General features: G+C 44.0%; 2 protein-coding genes across 3 annotated transcripts; one reads left to right on the plus strand and one right to left on the minus strand.

The window, feature by feature from the left end:
- Positions 1 to 569: 569 nt before the first annotated feature.
- Positions 570 to 12,586, minus strand: kpna1 (karyopherin alpha 1 (importin alpha 5)). The gene is made up of 14 exons (XM_062521597.1): positions 12,461 to 12,586; positions 10,896 to 11,029; positions 10,656 to 10,769; positions 10,272 to 10,371; positions 9,734 to 9,828; positions 9,437 to 9,568; positions 8,458 to 8,546; positions 8,008 to 8,107; positions 7,582 to 7,745; positions 6,669 to 6,747; positions 5,798 to 5,923; positions 5,148 to 5,275; positions 3,383 to 3,558; positions 570 to 3,036 (listed from the first exon to the last, which is right to left on the minus strand). Exons 2-14 carry the CDS (start codon positions 11,019 to 11,021, stop codon positions 2,849 to 2,851), a joined length of 1,617 nt encoding a protein of 538 aa, XP_062377581.1. The 5' UTR covers positions 11,022 to 11,029; positions 12,461 to 12,586; the 3' UTR covers positions 570 to 2,848.
- Positions 12,587 to 12,775: 189 nt separating this feature from the next.
- On the plus strand, positions 12,776 to 15,058 carry si:ch211-161h7.8 (thiosulfate:glutathione sulfurtransferase). 2 transcript variants are annotated; one of them, XM_062521600.1, is made up of 4 exons: positions 12,776 to 12,921; positions 13,576 to 13,698; positions 13,972 to 14,134; positions 14,242 to 15,058. In XM_062521600.1, exons 2-4 carry the CDS (start codon positions 13,599 to 13,601, stop codon positions 14,291 to 14,293), a joined length of 315 nt encoding a protein of 104 aa, XP_062377584.1. In that variant the 5' UTR covers positions 12,776 to 12,921; positions 13,576 to 13,598; the 3' UTR covers positions 14,294 to 15,058. The 2 variants fall into 2 exon arrangements, with proteins under 2 accessions (XP_062377584.1, XP_062377583.1); XM_062521599.1 differs by having other exon boundaries at positions 12,783 to 13,068.
- Positions 15,059 to 16,357: the final 1,299 nt, after the last annotated feature.

Raw genomic sequence — 16,357 nt, forward strand, 5'->3', positions numbered from 1 at the left:
TGGTTCACTCACATTATGGTGAAAATGCTAAACACCCGTAGCTGTAAAGCTATTGGGAAAACAGACTTGCATTTCCGGGAATATAGCTAGTGGCCGGGAATATGGGTAATATTGACATCAGTGGCAAGCATGTTGACCAGAGGCCTGAGCTAGGTAGCAAGGTAACTGGTAACTGGTTGACACTGATTGTGTAAGGACCAACCAGACTTTACTAAGACCAAGAATGCCACTGGCATTATTATAAGAACTTTTATAATTGCCTTGTCTCAAAGACATTTTTAAGCATGAAATACTGTACATAATTAATGTCTTATTAATTCATATCAATTAATATCTCTTTATACTTAATTTCAACCTCCAGGATGTAACTATGAATCCCAAGATATAGAACATAGTTGTTATGAGAGAAATGTATCCTACAATGATAAATAGACCCTAGCATTGAACTTGATAGGTGTAGGATCAATAAATAAAAGTGCAATATAATTCAAATAAAAAGTCCAAACTGATGGTCCACAGAATTACTGAATCTAATCTAATGAGGTTCCAGACACAAAGTAAGACCATGATCCGAGTACAGGGGCTCCATGAAACAGCATTTATGCAAATGGCATAACAGAAAACAGATACACAACTCAATACAACAGCAGTATTGAACATGAAGAGCTGGTTATCTCACTGGAGAACATTTAAAAAAAAAAAAAAATAATAATGTGGTAAACAATCTTACAGCTTCTTTAGCTATTAAATCACCAGTATTCTTTTTTATTATTATTTTCAAGTTTAATTTAGAGTTATTTTAGTTTCTGTTATATTTTGCTTGTTTTTCCACCTCGATTTCTGAATGAGGAATTATGGCACCTTCGGTATAGACAGATTCTGAACCCCCAAAAAATGAAACTAAAGAAATGCTTTTTTTTTTCCTTTAAAGGAGAAATGTCATATCATCCACATCGTTTTCCTTTTTTCACGTTTTATGTAGGTATATCTTCATGTGATAATCAGCATGGTCTAACAGAGTTTGTCTCAGGGAAACGCACACACACGCACACACAGACATATATATGGAAAATTTGTTCAGCAGGGATCAATCCTTGGCATATTCCAGAGTCCGATTTGAAAATGAGGTTGTTGTTTCTTTTTGGAGGGGGGTGGGGGTATGTTTCTACGAAACAATCTTGCTCATAAATATTTAGTGTGTTTTGCACTTTGCTTTTGAGCATCTTAAGTCTTGTCACCAGTGGTCTCTGCACACTGTGGGCCAATGTCACGTAAAAGGGAAGCAAAGCTCAACATTATACCACCTCTGCCTCTGTGTGTGTGTGTGTGTGTGTGTGTGTGTGTGTGTGTGTGTGTGTGTGTGTGTGTGTGTGTTTTCATTCTAAATGTCCTGGGTTAAGTCCTAAAGGTAAAGTGCTGATGAAGATGCTGCTTCTGCTGATGATGATGAAGGTAGTAGGGGAAGGGAAATCAAAATTGTCCTGTTTGAAGTCTCTCTTGTCGGATCCTCATAGATGCGCAGGATCAATATTCCTTTAGAGTTTTTGTTTTATGTTTTTATTTATTTATCTGTTGGTTTCAGTCCAAAAGAAAACTACAACCCCCATAATTCCAAAGGTGCTTTGTAGAACTTTGCTTGAGAGGCGAGAGGCTGGCTCATGCTTGTTGGGTTGGAGCCACGTTGCTGCAGGATTTCCTGTCGTCCTGTCGCTTGTAGGAATGCATGATATATTATCTGAGCACAAAGGTACCCAGATGACGTCGTCAGTCACACGGTCCAGACTTTGCAAGTCTTGCGGTCACTGAAGTTTGAAATAAAAAGCTGCTGCTGCTGCTGCTACAGTCTGTACATTTCAGACCACTGGCTGTGGGCAGCTTTGGGAAGCTTTTTTTTTGTAAAATAAAAAAAGAGAACAACAAAAACATCTAATTCCAATAAAAGTGCGTCGCCTTCAGTAGAAGTCTTTCAGTCGTAGGGGTAAGGGGGGGGGGGGGGGGGGGGGCAGACTGGCCGTTCTCGCCACAAAAGTTGAGGCGATCAGGGAATCACGGGTCCAGTGAGCAGAGACATGGATCACGCCATCACACAGTCGCACGGTCAGTCCAGTGTGTGTGTGTGTGTATTTTTATGTTTGTGTCTTTGTTGGTCTGTCTGTGTTAACAGATGCAATCTCAGCCTGGAAGGGTAAGGGGGTGGGATGTGACCAGCGTCTCGCCTGTCTAAGGAAGTCAGTATTGCAGTTTTGAAGTCAGAAAGGCAGGTTCACTCCCAACAACCTACAGGATCCAGGGGGGGGGGGGGTAGTTAGGCCAATGGGGACTCTCCTACAATGGGCTTGCAGGAGAGGAGACAGGATGAGTGACTCTGGTAGCTTGTTCGGTTGTTGGCTTGCGATACGGGGTCTGAATGGGAAGGTTGACGACCATTGGGCTGCATTAGGTAGACAATGTTAATGTAATGCTTGTTGACTGAAGGAGAGGATGGTGGTGGGTTTGGGGGTTGGAGGAGGGTTGAGGGTAGGTAAAGCGCGGAGGAGAAAGCTCAGCGCATGATAGAACAACAAGAGCGCAGTCAGTACTTCAGAACTCGCAGACTTCAGACAGCAGGAGCAGCCGAGAGTGACGGCTCCTAGAACATCACACTCTGTGTATAATCATTAATAATCATGATAATTATTCAATCATTCTCTCTGAGAGAAGGGCTAAGGGGAACTAGGGGCCGGGGGAGAGAGAGGGGGTCGGGGGGTTGGGGCTAAGGGTCATCTCTCCTGTGGAGCTGCAACGGCGACAAGGTTGGGGAGAGGGGGGCGGTTAGGGTTGGCGGGTGGCAGGGGTCAGGGGTCGGGGGTTAGAGCTGGAAGCCTTCCATGGGCGCCTCACACTGCTGGAAGAGGAACTGCTGCTGCTGGAGGTCCACGGCGGGGGCCAGCGCTGGGTCCTCGTCCTCGGTGCTGAAGTAGCGCTCGATCAGGTCGAAGGCCTTCTGGTAGATTTCCTGGTTCGCATGGCCCTGCAGGAACTCCAGCTTGTCCAGGCCTGCGAGAGAGAGAGAGCGAGGGAGAGAGAGAGAGAGCAAGGGAGAGAGAGAGAGAGAGAGAGTGTGTGAGAGAGAGTTAAGCAGAGTACATAAACATTTATTATGAAAGTACGAGAGTGTAATACCACACAGCTGGCGGCGATAGCTTATCTGTTTGTTCACACACACACCAGGACTTTGGTTATTAAAAGAGACATGCACACAGTAGCTGACCCAAGAAGTGCATCTGTGTGTTGAGCCAAGCGATATGGTAGGGGGGTAGTCATTTTTAAGTTTGTAGTGAATGTGTGTGTGTGTGTGTGTGTGTGTGTGTGTGTGTATGACAGAAACAGAGAGAACACAAACCATAGGCCTCCTCGATGAGGGCGCAGTACGGGTTGATGCCGCCCCCCCTCTTGGCCTCCAGCTCCCCCAGCCGCAGGATGTTCTCCAGGCCGTTCAGAGCCACCTGCACAATCTTGGAGTCCATGAGGGTCAGCAGGTCACACAGGGGCTTGATGCAGCCCATCTCCACCAGGTGCCTGTGGCAGGAAGTTACGACAAGTTAGAATTCCCTTCACGGACACGGACAATGCCCATGTTTACATGGACAGCATGTACCAAACTATTGACCTTACTCAGACATTCTGACATTCTGGTATTGTGATAATAATACAATATTGTGATTATGGTGTTTACATGAGCTGTTGAAGGAATATTCCATTTATATTCCTGTTCAAATGATAACAGAGATCATTTCAAACTGGGTTCTGTTAAGTGCTTTTAGCCATGTTGTTGTGTTATGGTGCCATAAAGATAAAGCTGAGTTTGATTGATTTGATTAATAACACGGTTATTAATGACATGATAATGATATAAATGAATGTCAACAGAACTCGAACTTTGAACGCCACACCCATAACACAAATCAGCAGTTATGATTCCTCAGTAATATTTTGTGATAAGCCATTCAAGTTACAAACATTTGTGAACATGTAAGGATTTCTGCACTGAATCAGTGACAAGGAGGAACACTACATTTCAGTGGGTGGAGTATATACATTACATCACATGACACTTTCCCACGTAACACTGCTTTAACAAGGAGCCTCCATCTTGTCAGTAAAGTTACATTTTAACTTTGGAAGGAGGAAGCACAAAAGCCAAGGGCTAAAAAGTGCCCGCCAAAATGTAATGAAAGCATTTTCACTGTATCATCCTATCTCTCTGAACACTCTACACAGGAAAGGCACTGTTCCGACTGTAGGAAGAGAAGCTCCGACTACTCCATCAAACACCTTATCAGCTGCCGCAGGGAGCGCAGCCGCTCCAGCACAGTGTTTAGCGTCCAGTCCAAATCAGCAGCCAGCAGCACACCGCACACGGCTAATCTCTGTCCACTCCATCTATGCCCACTCCGTCTTGGACTTCCAATGCGAGAGGCACAGGTGAATGAAGGCAACATTAGTGGTTGTTTTAGCTTTCCACACAGCCGGCCCTTACATTTCGCATTGCTGTCGTGTGCCGTCGCCCGACTCTCCTCTCGTTGACTTCACCTCCTCTGTCAACACTCGTAACGGTTAGCAAACAGAGGTGTCAGACATGGGCCATGCAGTTAGTGGAGCGGGATTTATGAGTCTCCAGAGCATATCTGACTGAAAGTTTGGAGTTCATCCAAGGACAAGGCCACCCTTCCCAGAGAAGGTAAAGCCCATTCCTTCAGGGCTGCATACTGGAGTTCCGTGTAAGGAGCTGCTGTCTTCACTCACTACCTCACTGGAGTTCCTCAGATGGCTGTCATATCTAAGGATCCTGCTCATCCCCGTGTGCCCAGACACACAACACCAAAGGCATTCTGTCCCTGAGCCACTTTGAACATCACCAGAGCTTTTGGACTCTGTGGAGCTCCTAGTCACAAACCTTGGGCCACGCCACATCTGATATGAACTGATTATTTTTGATCCAACTTTGTATTGCGTTTTGGACACCTGAATGTTACAACAACAACTTTGCAACTAATGCCATGACTCTCAGACAGAATCACTGACCCATGTCGTTCAAATTTAACTCGACTGACAAGCACAGACGAGTAGCTAACTTCAATCATTTGAGTGGGAGCCCAGTCCTGTACCTGATCTGCTCTGTGGAGCCTCCAGATGTGGCGTTGGTGATGGCCCAGGCGGCCTCCTTCCTCGTGCGGAACTCCGCTGCCTGCAGGATGCTGATGAGCGGGGGCACCAGCCCTGCCTGGATCACCAACTGAGCGCACACACACACACACCACACACACACCACACACACAGAGGTAGATGTTAATACAAGCACAACTGCCATAATTCCACCCAGGCTTTGCAATACTACTTATTTTGCATAATGAGTTATGCAAAATGTGCTTATATGCGCTTTCAGTGTTCTGCTTTTTAAAGCATCTCTCCTTCTCACTTGCACAAAGACACAAACACGGAACATATCGCTACATATTCCACCACGAGTTGGAGTGCAAATTGTAGGAGCCCTTATCCCCAGCAGAGCGAGCATCAAAATACATGGCGGAATATCAGAACCGTTTTGTTTAATCTGTGCTTTCCTGGAGGACTGAGAAGTATGAGTCATCCTTCTCCTCCCCTGTAGCACAAACAAATATTGGACAACCATCACTTTTCTTTCCGGTAGCAGAGAGAAATATCAGTCATCCCTTTCCTCCCCCATGGGCAGCAGAGAGAAGGGAGCTAGGCGCACACACACACACAGACACACACACACACACACACACACACACACCTGTATCTGAGCGCGGTTCCCTGCGGTGATGTTGGAGATGGTCCAGCACGCCTCCTTCTTGATGGACTCCTTCGGGCTGGTGAGTAGGTGGAGGAGAGACTGCAGTGCCGAACAGTTCAGGATCACCTGCAGACAAAACGCACACAACAGCCATGAAGTCATTCAAACACACACAACCCACTCAGCTGCTGCTCAGTCCCTTGTGCAATCCTGCAGTCAATGGATGACAACTGTACATCTTCACTAACAATGTACTGTGTGTTGTAATGCATCTAAACGTACTGCAAGAAAGCAATTCCGTTAGCACTGTGCAACAACAGTAACTTAAGACTCCACACTTTTGTACAAGAATTGGATACAAATACTACCAGAGTATCCTTTACTCACTGGGAACTTGCACTCGGAAACTCTTTGTACATTAGAATTGAACAGAATTCTAGTTCTAGAATAACTAGTACAGTCCTGCAGTCAATGGACAATTATAATGCATCTTCTTTAAGAACATTGTACGTATTTTACTGCATTTCAATATATTTTATTAAAGTTGTTGTGACTTGAAAAGTCTTCATCCATTAGTATTCAAGATAAGAATGTACAAATTCAATTATTACACTGCAAAAGAACTTCTTAAAAGTGTCATACCTCCACAACTGTGTCAAATCTGGGACATTACCTTATGGCAGCCAACTTTTATGCAGTCTAAGCTTCTCCTAATTTGCCTAATCATCACATTAGTGCCTTGCCTGAGTTTGCATTTCTTCTTCTTGCTTCAGTGGACTAAAAAGTGTACATGGTGTGCATGTCGTGCATAGTGGAACCAGCCCATGACCCGAGAGCCGGCTGAAGGCTGTGAAGGGGACGAGGTCGTTACCTGTGTCTGCAGGTCGTCTCCTGTGACGATGTTGCCCACTGCCCTCAGTGCTGGAGATACCACCTTATAATCAGAGTGTCTGTACACACAGAGGACAAAAACAGTCAGCTGGGGAGAAACGTCTTAGAATATAATTTAAAAAAAAAGTAGTAAACATCCTGTTTAGGTCGTTCTTGCCACAGACACACCGATGAACCCAACTGATTTAAACCACTGCTTCCACCTCCAAATAACCCCAATTCACAAAAACGTAAGACATTATCATGAAAAGCAACCATAGTTGCAAACGAAACAATTATAGAACGGGGGATTCAACACAAACAGGTGACGAAACACTGTTTTGTATGGTGCCAAGATAACGGTGAAATTTGCCTAAGGATTAAAGGTGAACTATGCAAGTTTTTTAGCTTAATTTGCCTTAACTTATCAGCTTCGGAGTCATTGGAATGGTTATTTGACTTATTTCGGGTTGAATGATGGCTGTCTCACTTCCCCCTAGCGCCTGTGAGCGTAAAAACCACCGGGCCGGTGGCACTGACAAACAGAATGTCTCCAGCCTCACGATCATGCTCATGAAAAGGCAGACTGATCGATTCAGGAGTGTTGTAATATATACACGCTAATGCTGTAGGGGAAGCTCTGCAGAGAAACCTGCCAGTGTAAAACGAGCGAAAAAACAAAAAGCGAAAGCGAAAGCGAAAAAAGCGAAGAAACCGGCAAACCTGCATAGCTCCTCTTTAATACAGCATTTTTTTTTTTTGCCATTTTGCTCTTTTAGCTCCCTTGTTATTTTGTTCCTCGGTTCACTCATTCGAAGCCCCCCTGCTCTTATCCCTGCTCATCTGGTCTCTCTGGATGCCCAGATCCTTCCCGCCCAGTTGTCTAGAGACCGATCCCCCTAAGAGATGCTTACAGCAGCAGTTCCACCAGTCTGCGGCAGACTCCCGAGTCGATGACCGCCTGGATCTTGTCGTTGGGGCCGTCTGACAGGTAGGAGAGTGCCCAGCATGCATCGGCCAGGATGTCCGTGTCGTTCACGAAGAGCAACCACGAGAGGACACTGAGACACGGAGACACCTGGACAGGGAGGTACACACGTCAAATGTGATGCACTGACGTAAATACACACACCAATCAGTACATTTATTTAACAGTAGATTATTCCTATTTCCCACTACAAGTGCCCATGTGTGCTACATCTGTTGTGCCTTATTATAGCCCAGAGCCATTGAAATTGTGCCATTAATAACTGTCTATATTTGATTAATACTTCTAACACAATTCAGAGCACTATTTTTATCCCCATGTCCATATCCCTGTGGAAGTGCAGTCTAGTTACCTTAGAGAAATCTGGAGGTGGGTTTTTGCCTCTGCACAGGTTGGACAAGGCCCACACGGCGTTCCTCATCATCGTGAGCCGGTTCTGCTTGGCCAACAACCTGCAGACCACCACAGCAGCACATTACAATTCACATCTACAGGTAAACTAAAAGGTAATGGTCGGGTATTCAGCAGACACCTTTTGTCCAAAGCAACTTGTAAAGACACTCTGTAGAGGTCTGGAAATAATTCATTTAAATGTATTAATTTAGCAGGTGATTTCATCCAAAGTGTCTTATAGGTGTTTTGCCGATCAAGGTTTTTTTTAACTATATGTATGCTCCCCAAATTGCCCATATTGCATCCCTGTTGTATCAAGCACCAAGTCACTGTTTTTGCATCAGAAACAAAAAAAGCTGGATTCTCCAAAAGACATGTAACAATAATAACCTGCAGCTCAGCTACTTACTGTACGAGGGAGGGAAGGATGTTGCAGTCTACCACGTAGTCCCTGCACTCTGTGCTGTCTCCTGCTATGTTGCCCAAAGCCCACACTGCCTGTGACATGCATCAGAGAGAGAGAGAGAAAGAGAGAGAGTGCGTGAGAGAGAGAAAGAGAGAGAATTAATTTAGGAGTCAAAGGCACAAGATCTGAGGTCTGCCAGGTGAGGCAACTCTATGAAGATGACTCAAGCACCCACCTATTTGATTAGAATGATCAAAGCAGTCTGTTGCTTTCATAATCCGAAGACAATGTCACGTGTAGTAATTACATAGAGGTTCAGTAATTGCATTACAGTATAATCTGCAACGACTCCACATGAAAGGATGGCCGAGATATTTGCATTCACATGAAGCAACATCACTCCCGGAGCACTCCTGGAGCACTCCGGAGAACTCCTGTATGAATGTGTACAAAGTACATTTCAGTGTGTGTGTGTGTGTGTGTGTGTGTGTGTGTGTGTGTGTGTGTGTGTGTGTGTGTGTGTGTGTGTGTGTGTGTGTGTGTGTGTGTGTGTGTGTGTGTGTGTGTGTGTGTGTGTGTGTGTGTGTGTGTGTGTGTGTGTGTGTGTGTGTGTGTGTGTGTGTGTGTGTGTGTGTGTGTGTGTGTGTGTGTTTTATTCCCTCCGCCAAGGAGCTTATGTTATCATCAGGATTTATTTGTTTGCTTGTTTGTTTGTTTGTTTGTTTGTCTGTTAGCAAGATGACTCATGAACTTATGGAATGATTTCAATGAAATGTTCAGGAAAGGTCTGAAATGACCCAAGGAGGAAATCATTACATTTTGGGAGTCATCCGGATCACCTTCTGGATCCGGCAGGCGCTTAGCGGAGGTCTGTGCTCAGAGTGCTTTTCTAGTTGTTTTTGTAAACATGTTTTGTGTGTGTGTGTGTGTGTCTGTGTGTGTGTGTGTGTGTGTGTGTGCATGTCGGTCGTAGCAAAGTTACCTGCTCCTGGACGTCCTCGAAGTCTGAACTCAGCATTTCGATGAAAATGGGCACAGCGCCAGCCTGGATGACCACTCTTGTCTGGTGGGACGTGCCTGAGGCGATGTTGGTCAGCACCCACGCAGCTTCAAACTTACAGGATCATAAACACAACACATTAAGTGCAAAGTTACATTATTCAGATTCCTCCTAGGTTGATCAATGAGTGTGTGTGTGTGGATGTGGAAGAGAGGGAACAAGAGAGGTTGATCAACTATAAAGTGTATTGGTGGACTTTATGTGTGTGCAAGTGCATACCTGTAATGTGCAGTTCTCCTTCCTCTTAAGGAATTCCACGAATCGGTCAACCACACCAGGAGTGGCAATGACCTCATCAATGGGAGGGTTAGGTTCTGATCGAGATAAACATCACAAATGTAAACAGCCTGCTCTGCTCTGACCAAGCCTACATGCCTTAGATTATAGACATAAGGAATGGCACTGCTGTGAACACCAATACACATCCATCCTCCCCTAACCATGTAGCATAAGCACACCGCATCACTTTGGCTTTACTTGGAAAAGTCTTTATTGGGGGCAAAACAGGCTGCTGCTGCTGCTGCTCTTCTAACATATAGCACTACAAGTACTGCTATGAACTGCTGCTGCATTGTCCGCTGTAGACTCTTAAGCCCTATTCAGTCTACAAGTTACTAGCCACAAGAGACCAAGTCATGTTAATGTAATTCAGCGATTACAAGCAACATGACCCATTTCCAGTTCAATTTTTTTTATCTTCTAAGGCGACATGCAATGAGCAATGAGCAAACCACTGTGCATGTAAACAGGGCTTTACCTTTCGAGAGGAGCTTCCTGAATCGTTGTGTGCCCATCAGCTGTTGCTCAGGTGAACTTGAGAAAATCATCTGTGTCATGTCCTCTGTGATGAATCCTACCTGGAATGTACAGACAGACAGATCTCAGTCACTTCAGGAACACTCATTAACACTAAACAAAGTAATCTAATTAACTATTAGGGGCACACATACATTTATTGGTACACCCTGTTGACAAGTAAATGATCAACTGTGTTTGCCAAGGCATGCAATCTCAATGGCAAAGTGATCTCTTCGCTTTTGAATATCACTGCAACATGTATGCAAAAACCTCAGTTGGAATTAAGTGAACAGATGTTGTTGCTGAACTGTTTAACAGGATTGTTTTAAGAGTGGTCTCTCACCGATATTTGGTCGATGTTGTTGGCCTGGGACTCCAGGTACCCACTGTCCGACATCCCATCATCCTCCAGTGCTCCATCCTCTTCCACGGTGGCCACATTCCTTCTCTTGAACAACTGAACGACAACAAAAGCACAGTCTTCATTGTTACAACATAATTAGGTCTTCTCAATAAAGAATACCATATATATTGTTTATGTCCAACACCAGATGCTGGAGCATTATGTCCCTCATGGTCTTACCTGTTCATCTTTCTTCTGTTTGCGTAGCTGCAGTCCTTCCTCTTCCCTCCTCCGCCGCATCTCATCTGTGTTGAGGGACTTGTTCTTGTAACTCTTGAGTCGCGCATTGTCTTTACCCTGACTCATGGTGTAACCTGATGGATGAAACAGTAAACCAACATGCACATCAACCACTGGAGAATGTACATTTGGTTACAGCTACGAGTCAAGTGCAAATATCATGCAATCTGTTGGGGCGCGATCATTATGAATATGCATGCTTCAAACCATCCAACACATCACCAACAGGAAAAGTTCAGTACCCGAATTAAGCATTTGTCCATCGACCATTTAGACAGATCAATGTATGAACAAATGCCACCATGGACCACAGACTAAGCTTCCTCCTATTCATCCCACTCATTGAGGTCAGTTTTACCACCACACAGTTTGTGAAATGATAGATAAAGCTAAACTTCATCACTGTAAGAGGAAACACACATTAGGGGAACAGGGTCTTTCCCTTATGGTCGCTTTCACAACTAAAAGAAGTTAACGTTACCATCAATGTGTCGTTCTTTGCACCACTGCTGACAGAGTAACCCTATCCAAGCAGATATGACAGTTAGCTAACCGGGCGGCTAATGTTTTCGGCGCCTCTTCTAACAAATCAATGAAGTCACTACAAGTGTAAGTATGAGTTACAACTCGCAAACTATCATCAGCAGGTAAAACATATGAAGTGTCTATTTCGTACAAGCAGGCCATCCATGACTCCTTGAAGCAAAAACACGAGAAGAAATCAACAAACCTCAGCAACCTAACGTTTTGACAGCGTACGCCCTTAACTGCGTTACCGTCAACGTCACTTCTGAACTGACCGGCTAGGCTTCAACTGCCCAGATGCAATAACATAGCTTCCAGCTGGCTGTCATAAAGTATACAACATTTACACGATTTTCAAAAGGAATTGTATATAGCTTCTCAATATTAAGCAGTCTGGATCAGTTCTAACTTACCGTTACCTTGCTATCTTCACCCGTCGTAGGTCAACGTTACGCCAATGCTAGTCGGCTAACCAACTAGCCATTAGCGACAGAAACACCGCTCAGCGTAACCTTCCTGTTCATGATTTACATTTGCCAGTTTTCTATTCCTTACATATACAATCATGCCATTTATCAAATGACAATGTCTGGATTAGACTAACGTTGATTACCAGAACAAGATTCAATCTCGTCCTGCCTTCAAACAGCTGCGATTAGCTCTACGCAGTCTTTAGCGTCGCTATTAGCCTTAGCTGAGAGTTTTATTTCAAGCTTTCCTAAGCATTTGCTTAGAAATCGCATTGGCGCCTGGCTAGCTTGCTAGTTAGGTAAACCCGTAAACCACATCTGATACCGTTAACGTTAGCTGGCTGGCTACGGGCTAAATAAGCCTGTGCTATTCTCGCTATCTCGTCAGCGACAAATCATCTTTCTCTTGATATAACACGACCAAGTGCTTGCTGCTCGTCGTCATCCGTAAATATATCTGATACTAACCGAGATGGCAATTTCAGCATAGTGTCTTTCATGATCACTGACCTGTCAAATTTGTCTCTTTTATCCCCCACTTGGCTTGGGCCACAGCTTCTTCGCCTCCGCCGGTATAATAATACTGCGCATGTGTGAATTTACCTAAAGCAGTGGCAGTCAGAGCGCATGCTTGGTGACTCATTTTGCTGACTGGCTGACTGTCCATGGTATTACCAGAGCCCATTAAATTCTCTGGTATTACGTTGGCTTATGTTTTAGTGTCACTATTCGTTGCCAGTTGTTCTCAGAAATCTATATTTTGATTTGAAACTTTCAGCACAGACTGACTTCTGCTATTTGTTTGGTATTTTTTACGTAATACTAGAAACTGTATGTAGTACATCGTAGTGGACAGCAGGGGCATCAAAGGGTACGTTTCTAAATGTTATCGTGAGATTTCACCGGTCACCTAAATTCAACCCCTGAACCCTGACAGACAGAGCGTTTGGAAAGGATTAAACGACTTCAGAGTATGTTATCTTATCTTTTTGTAAGGCGTTTATGCCTATCTGCTATTGGAGAGACAGCATGCGGCAGCGGAAGGAGGCCAATCACAATTCAGTGTTGCAATGTAAGGACGTCAGCTGTCAACTACAAAGATGTCTCACCTGACCCCGGTAAAGTTGTCCCTCAACTGTAGTGTAGTCCTAGGCCTACTGTAGTGTAGACTACGTCCCCACTATTGTATGCTCATTATTATGCTAATGTAAAATTACAACGCTAGCCTATGATTCGGCTATTTCTAACAAAGTCCTTTTAGCTTTGTTTCTAACCCATTTCACTGAACAAAATTAAACTGAGCTGTTCTGTTCTGACAAAGTATAGGCCTTACTAACCTACCAATTAGCCCAGTTTTAATGTCCACCGCTTTTGTTGTCTATAATCTACTATTCTGTGAAATCTATGGACATGAAACTACATTGTTTGACAGCATTTCTGACAGCTCATCTGGCCACACCCCCAGAAAGGGAAATTAGAACACCATGTCATGTAGGCTAGCCTATCACTATTATAGTGTTCAGGCTAACTGTTAACAGCCAAGTGGTCACATGCTTACTACAATGCTATACTAAAGAATAGGCCTATGTGCAGATTATTATTGTTTTGTTTCTTTGCAATGCCAGATTCGGTGGTGTCTTATGAGAAGATGCAATCCATGATGTCCAGCAAAGATATCCAGTTGTTTGATGTGCGCAATCCTGATGAATTCCAAGCTGGACGCATCCCTGGCTCTATTAACATTCCACGTGCGGTGACAGCTGAAATTCATCCGCAGACCCAACGGAATATTTGTGTGTGTGTGTGTGTGTGTGTGTGTATGTGAGTGAGAGAGAGAGAGAGTGAGTTAGAGAGTGAGAGAGTGAGTGGGTGAGTGAGTGAGAGAGAAAGAGTAAGAGTATGAGTCAGTGTGTGTGTGTGTGTGTGTGAGATAGAGGGAGATAGATGATAGAGAGAGAAAGAGAGAGAGAGAGAGAAATAAATGTGTTATTCTTTTCTTATTGTGTCTTTTTCTGTTGCAGTGAATAGCCTGGAGCAATCACTGAAGCTATCTCCACAACACTTTGAGCTTCTATTTGAAGCAAAAGCCCCTGGGAAGGAGGATGACAACATCGTTTTCCACTGCCAAGGGGGTCACAGAAGTGCATCAGCACTGGGGATTGCCAAAAGACTTGGCTACATGAGGTAGCCTGTCCCACATAACCATGACATCCAGTACACACCATTTCCTTCCCAGTAATTTAAAGACTAATCACATTTTTTTTCTACCTTTCCCCTTTCTCTGTTTCAAGGGCTCGGCACTTTGCGGGAGGATACCGCGAGTGGGCAGAACGAGACAAGTAAAAGGTCGAGGTGGTGTGGTTTGTTTTGCCAACCATTAAACAGGAAAATGGAAGCCATGCAGTTACTGTAAATGTCAAACCGAAGGTTATTATATACTTCTCCGGGGAAATTATTGACCACTCCCATAGACTTACTTTCAATTCAGTGTGGCTGCTTGGAAAACACGAAGCAATATCTCTGTATCTGGTTAAGATTGGAATTGTGTTCACTCCATTCCTTTACTAATTGGATTTCATTTTGATATGGGCTGAGATAACAACTGTTTAAACCAATGTGATAATGACAATGTGATGGTAATTTAGTCATTAAAGTTTATCTTGATGATCCGTGTATTTCAATATCTACAAAGAGAAGTTATCTGACACAATCGATGTCTGTGTTATTTTCATGTTGAATAATTAGGTGTCCTCATGGCCCACAGTGTTTTCTTTATGTCAATTTTTTTCAAAATATTCCCCTTTACACCACAAGGTGGCACCAATGCAATGTGTTTCTCTGTTCTGGTAAAATGACACTCATAACAGTGTATGTTTACAGCCCTGAACGAATAGGCAAGGCCACAGGTGCTGAAGAGAACATTTAGGCTTATCAGTATGGTTGTGGCCAACAGCAGCTTTGTGAAGAGGTGTCAACAAGTCAGTCAACCCAAGGCTGCTCTGTTTCCCATCAGCCTTGACAGCTGGCACTATGACAGCCACCATCCCAGCTGCAGCACTGTCAATCTACTCGTATGTACCAACAAGGAAATAAAAGCATTGAGGAGATAGGTCAAAAAAGGGACATGGTGCTTAAAAATGTACTGTGTGTATATGTTATTTAAGTATCTTGAAAACAGGGAATTTTACTACACTTTTATTTTGCATCGCACATGCCAGGTGGAGATTGAACGCAGATGCATAGATCTATAAAAAGGTATTTTATATGTTTTTTTTGCAGCTGTAGCAGCCTGTAGTTTGTAGCTGAATTGGATTTCATTTTTGTTGTTGCTGTTTATCCTCCCATCCTCCACCTCATCTTCTTCTCCTCTTCCTCAGTGTCTTCTCCCCTTTGTCCCACACCCTGAATACTGATCTAGAATGCTGCCACAATACATTTCACTCAGCACACCAACCCAGACTTTATCATACTGAGGCATCTACTGGAGTGACATCCCCCAAGATGTCTGTTAAGCAGACTACCTGCCTGGGTCCAACACAAGGGCACAACAAGACCCCTCAAGACAGGTCAGAAATATACAATCAGTTTCTTTGGAGACAGCTAGTCTGGGGTAAACCCTGTTAACTGACTTCATTACACCCTCCTATACCCGCTTGTGTTTGCACATGGAAATTTATGGTAGTTATAGTACATCTAGCATTTGAATATTATAAAAACTTTGTCTCTAGTCCTGCGCGTGCGAGTACGTGCGTGCGCGTGCGTGAGCGGTGTGGGTCAGCATCTACATCTACACAAGGAAATCTCTGACAATACCAAGGTCTCGGAAGAAAAATACATCAGCTCTAGCAAGGTCATATTGAGTCTAATAAGTAGGCTCTCCCCCAAACTGTCTCTCACACAGAAGCTGTTAGCACCAGTGATCTCAGGTGGGGTTTATTTTGAGACAACCCGATAATAACCTCTCACTGCGCGCGACGGAACTGCCCTGCTGGTTATTTTAATTTACAGGTAGGCTGATCACCTAAAAAGATGAACCGTCACAGGCTACTGGAGACAAACAGAAGATTTTCCTCATGCTAGTTGTCTGTTAATCGGCTGATTGAAGAAGGTATTCGTATGCTGATAATAATTTCTTATAGATTTTACTCGGCTGACAGGCTATTCATCATCTTGTCCAGAGCATGCCGGTAAAGTCGTTTATATTAGTCAGTTTATGCACTCGTTGAATTTGTTTATTGCAGTATTTCTAAGTCTTGAGGGGAAAGAACTTTATATTGCAACATATAAAAAAAAAAAATAAAAAAAAAACAATGCCTGTCAGCAAACCTCCTCACAGCGTTTCGTGAGTGTTTCCTCCCGCTCCCAGTCTACTTAGTTTTCGAACTGTCTTCCCTCTGCTGTTCCGCT

The sequence above is a fragment of the Sardina pilchardus genome, chromosome 19 (assembly GCF_963854185.1).
Source record: "Sardina pilchardus chromosome 19, fSarPil1.1, whole genome shotgun sequence".
Lineage (NCBI taxonomy): Eukaryota > Metazoa > Chordata > Actinopteri > Clupeiformes > Clupeidae > Sardina > Sardina pilchardus.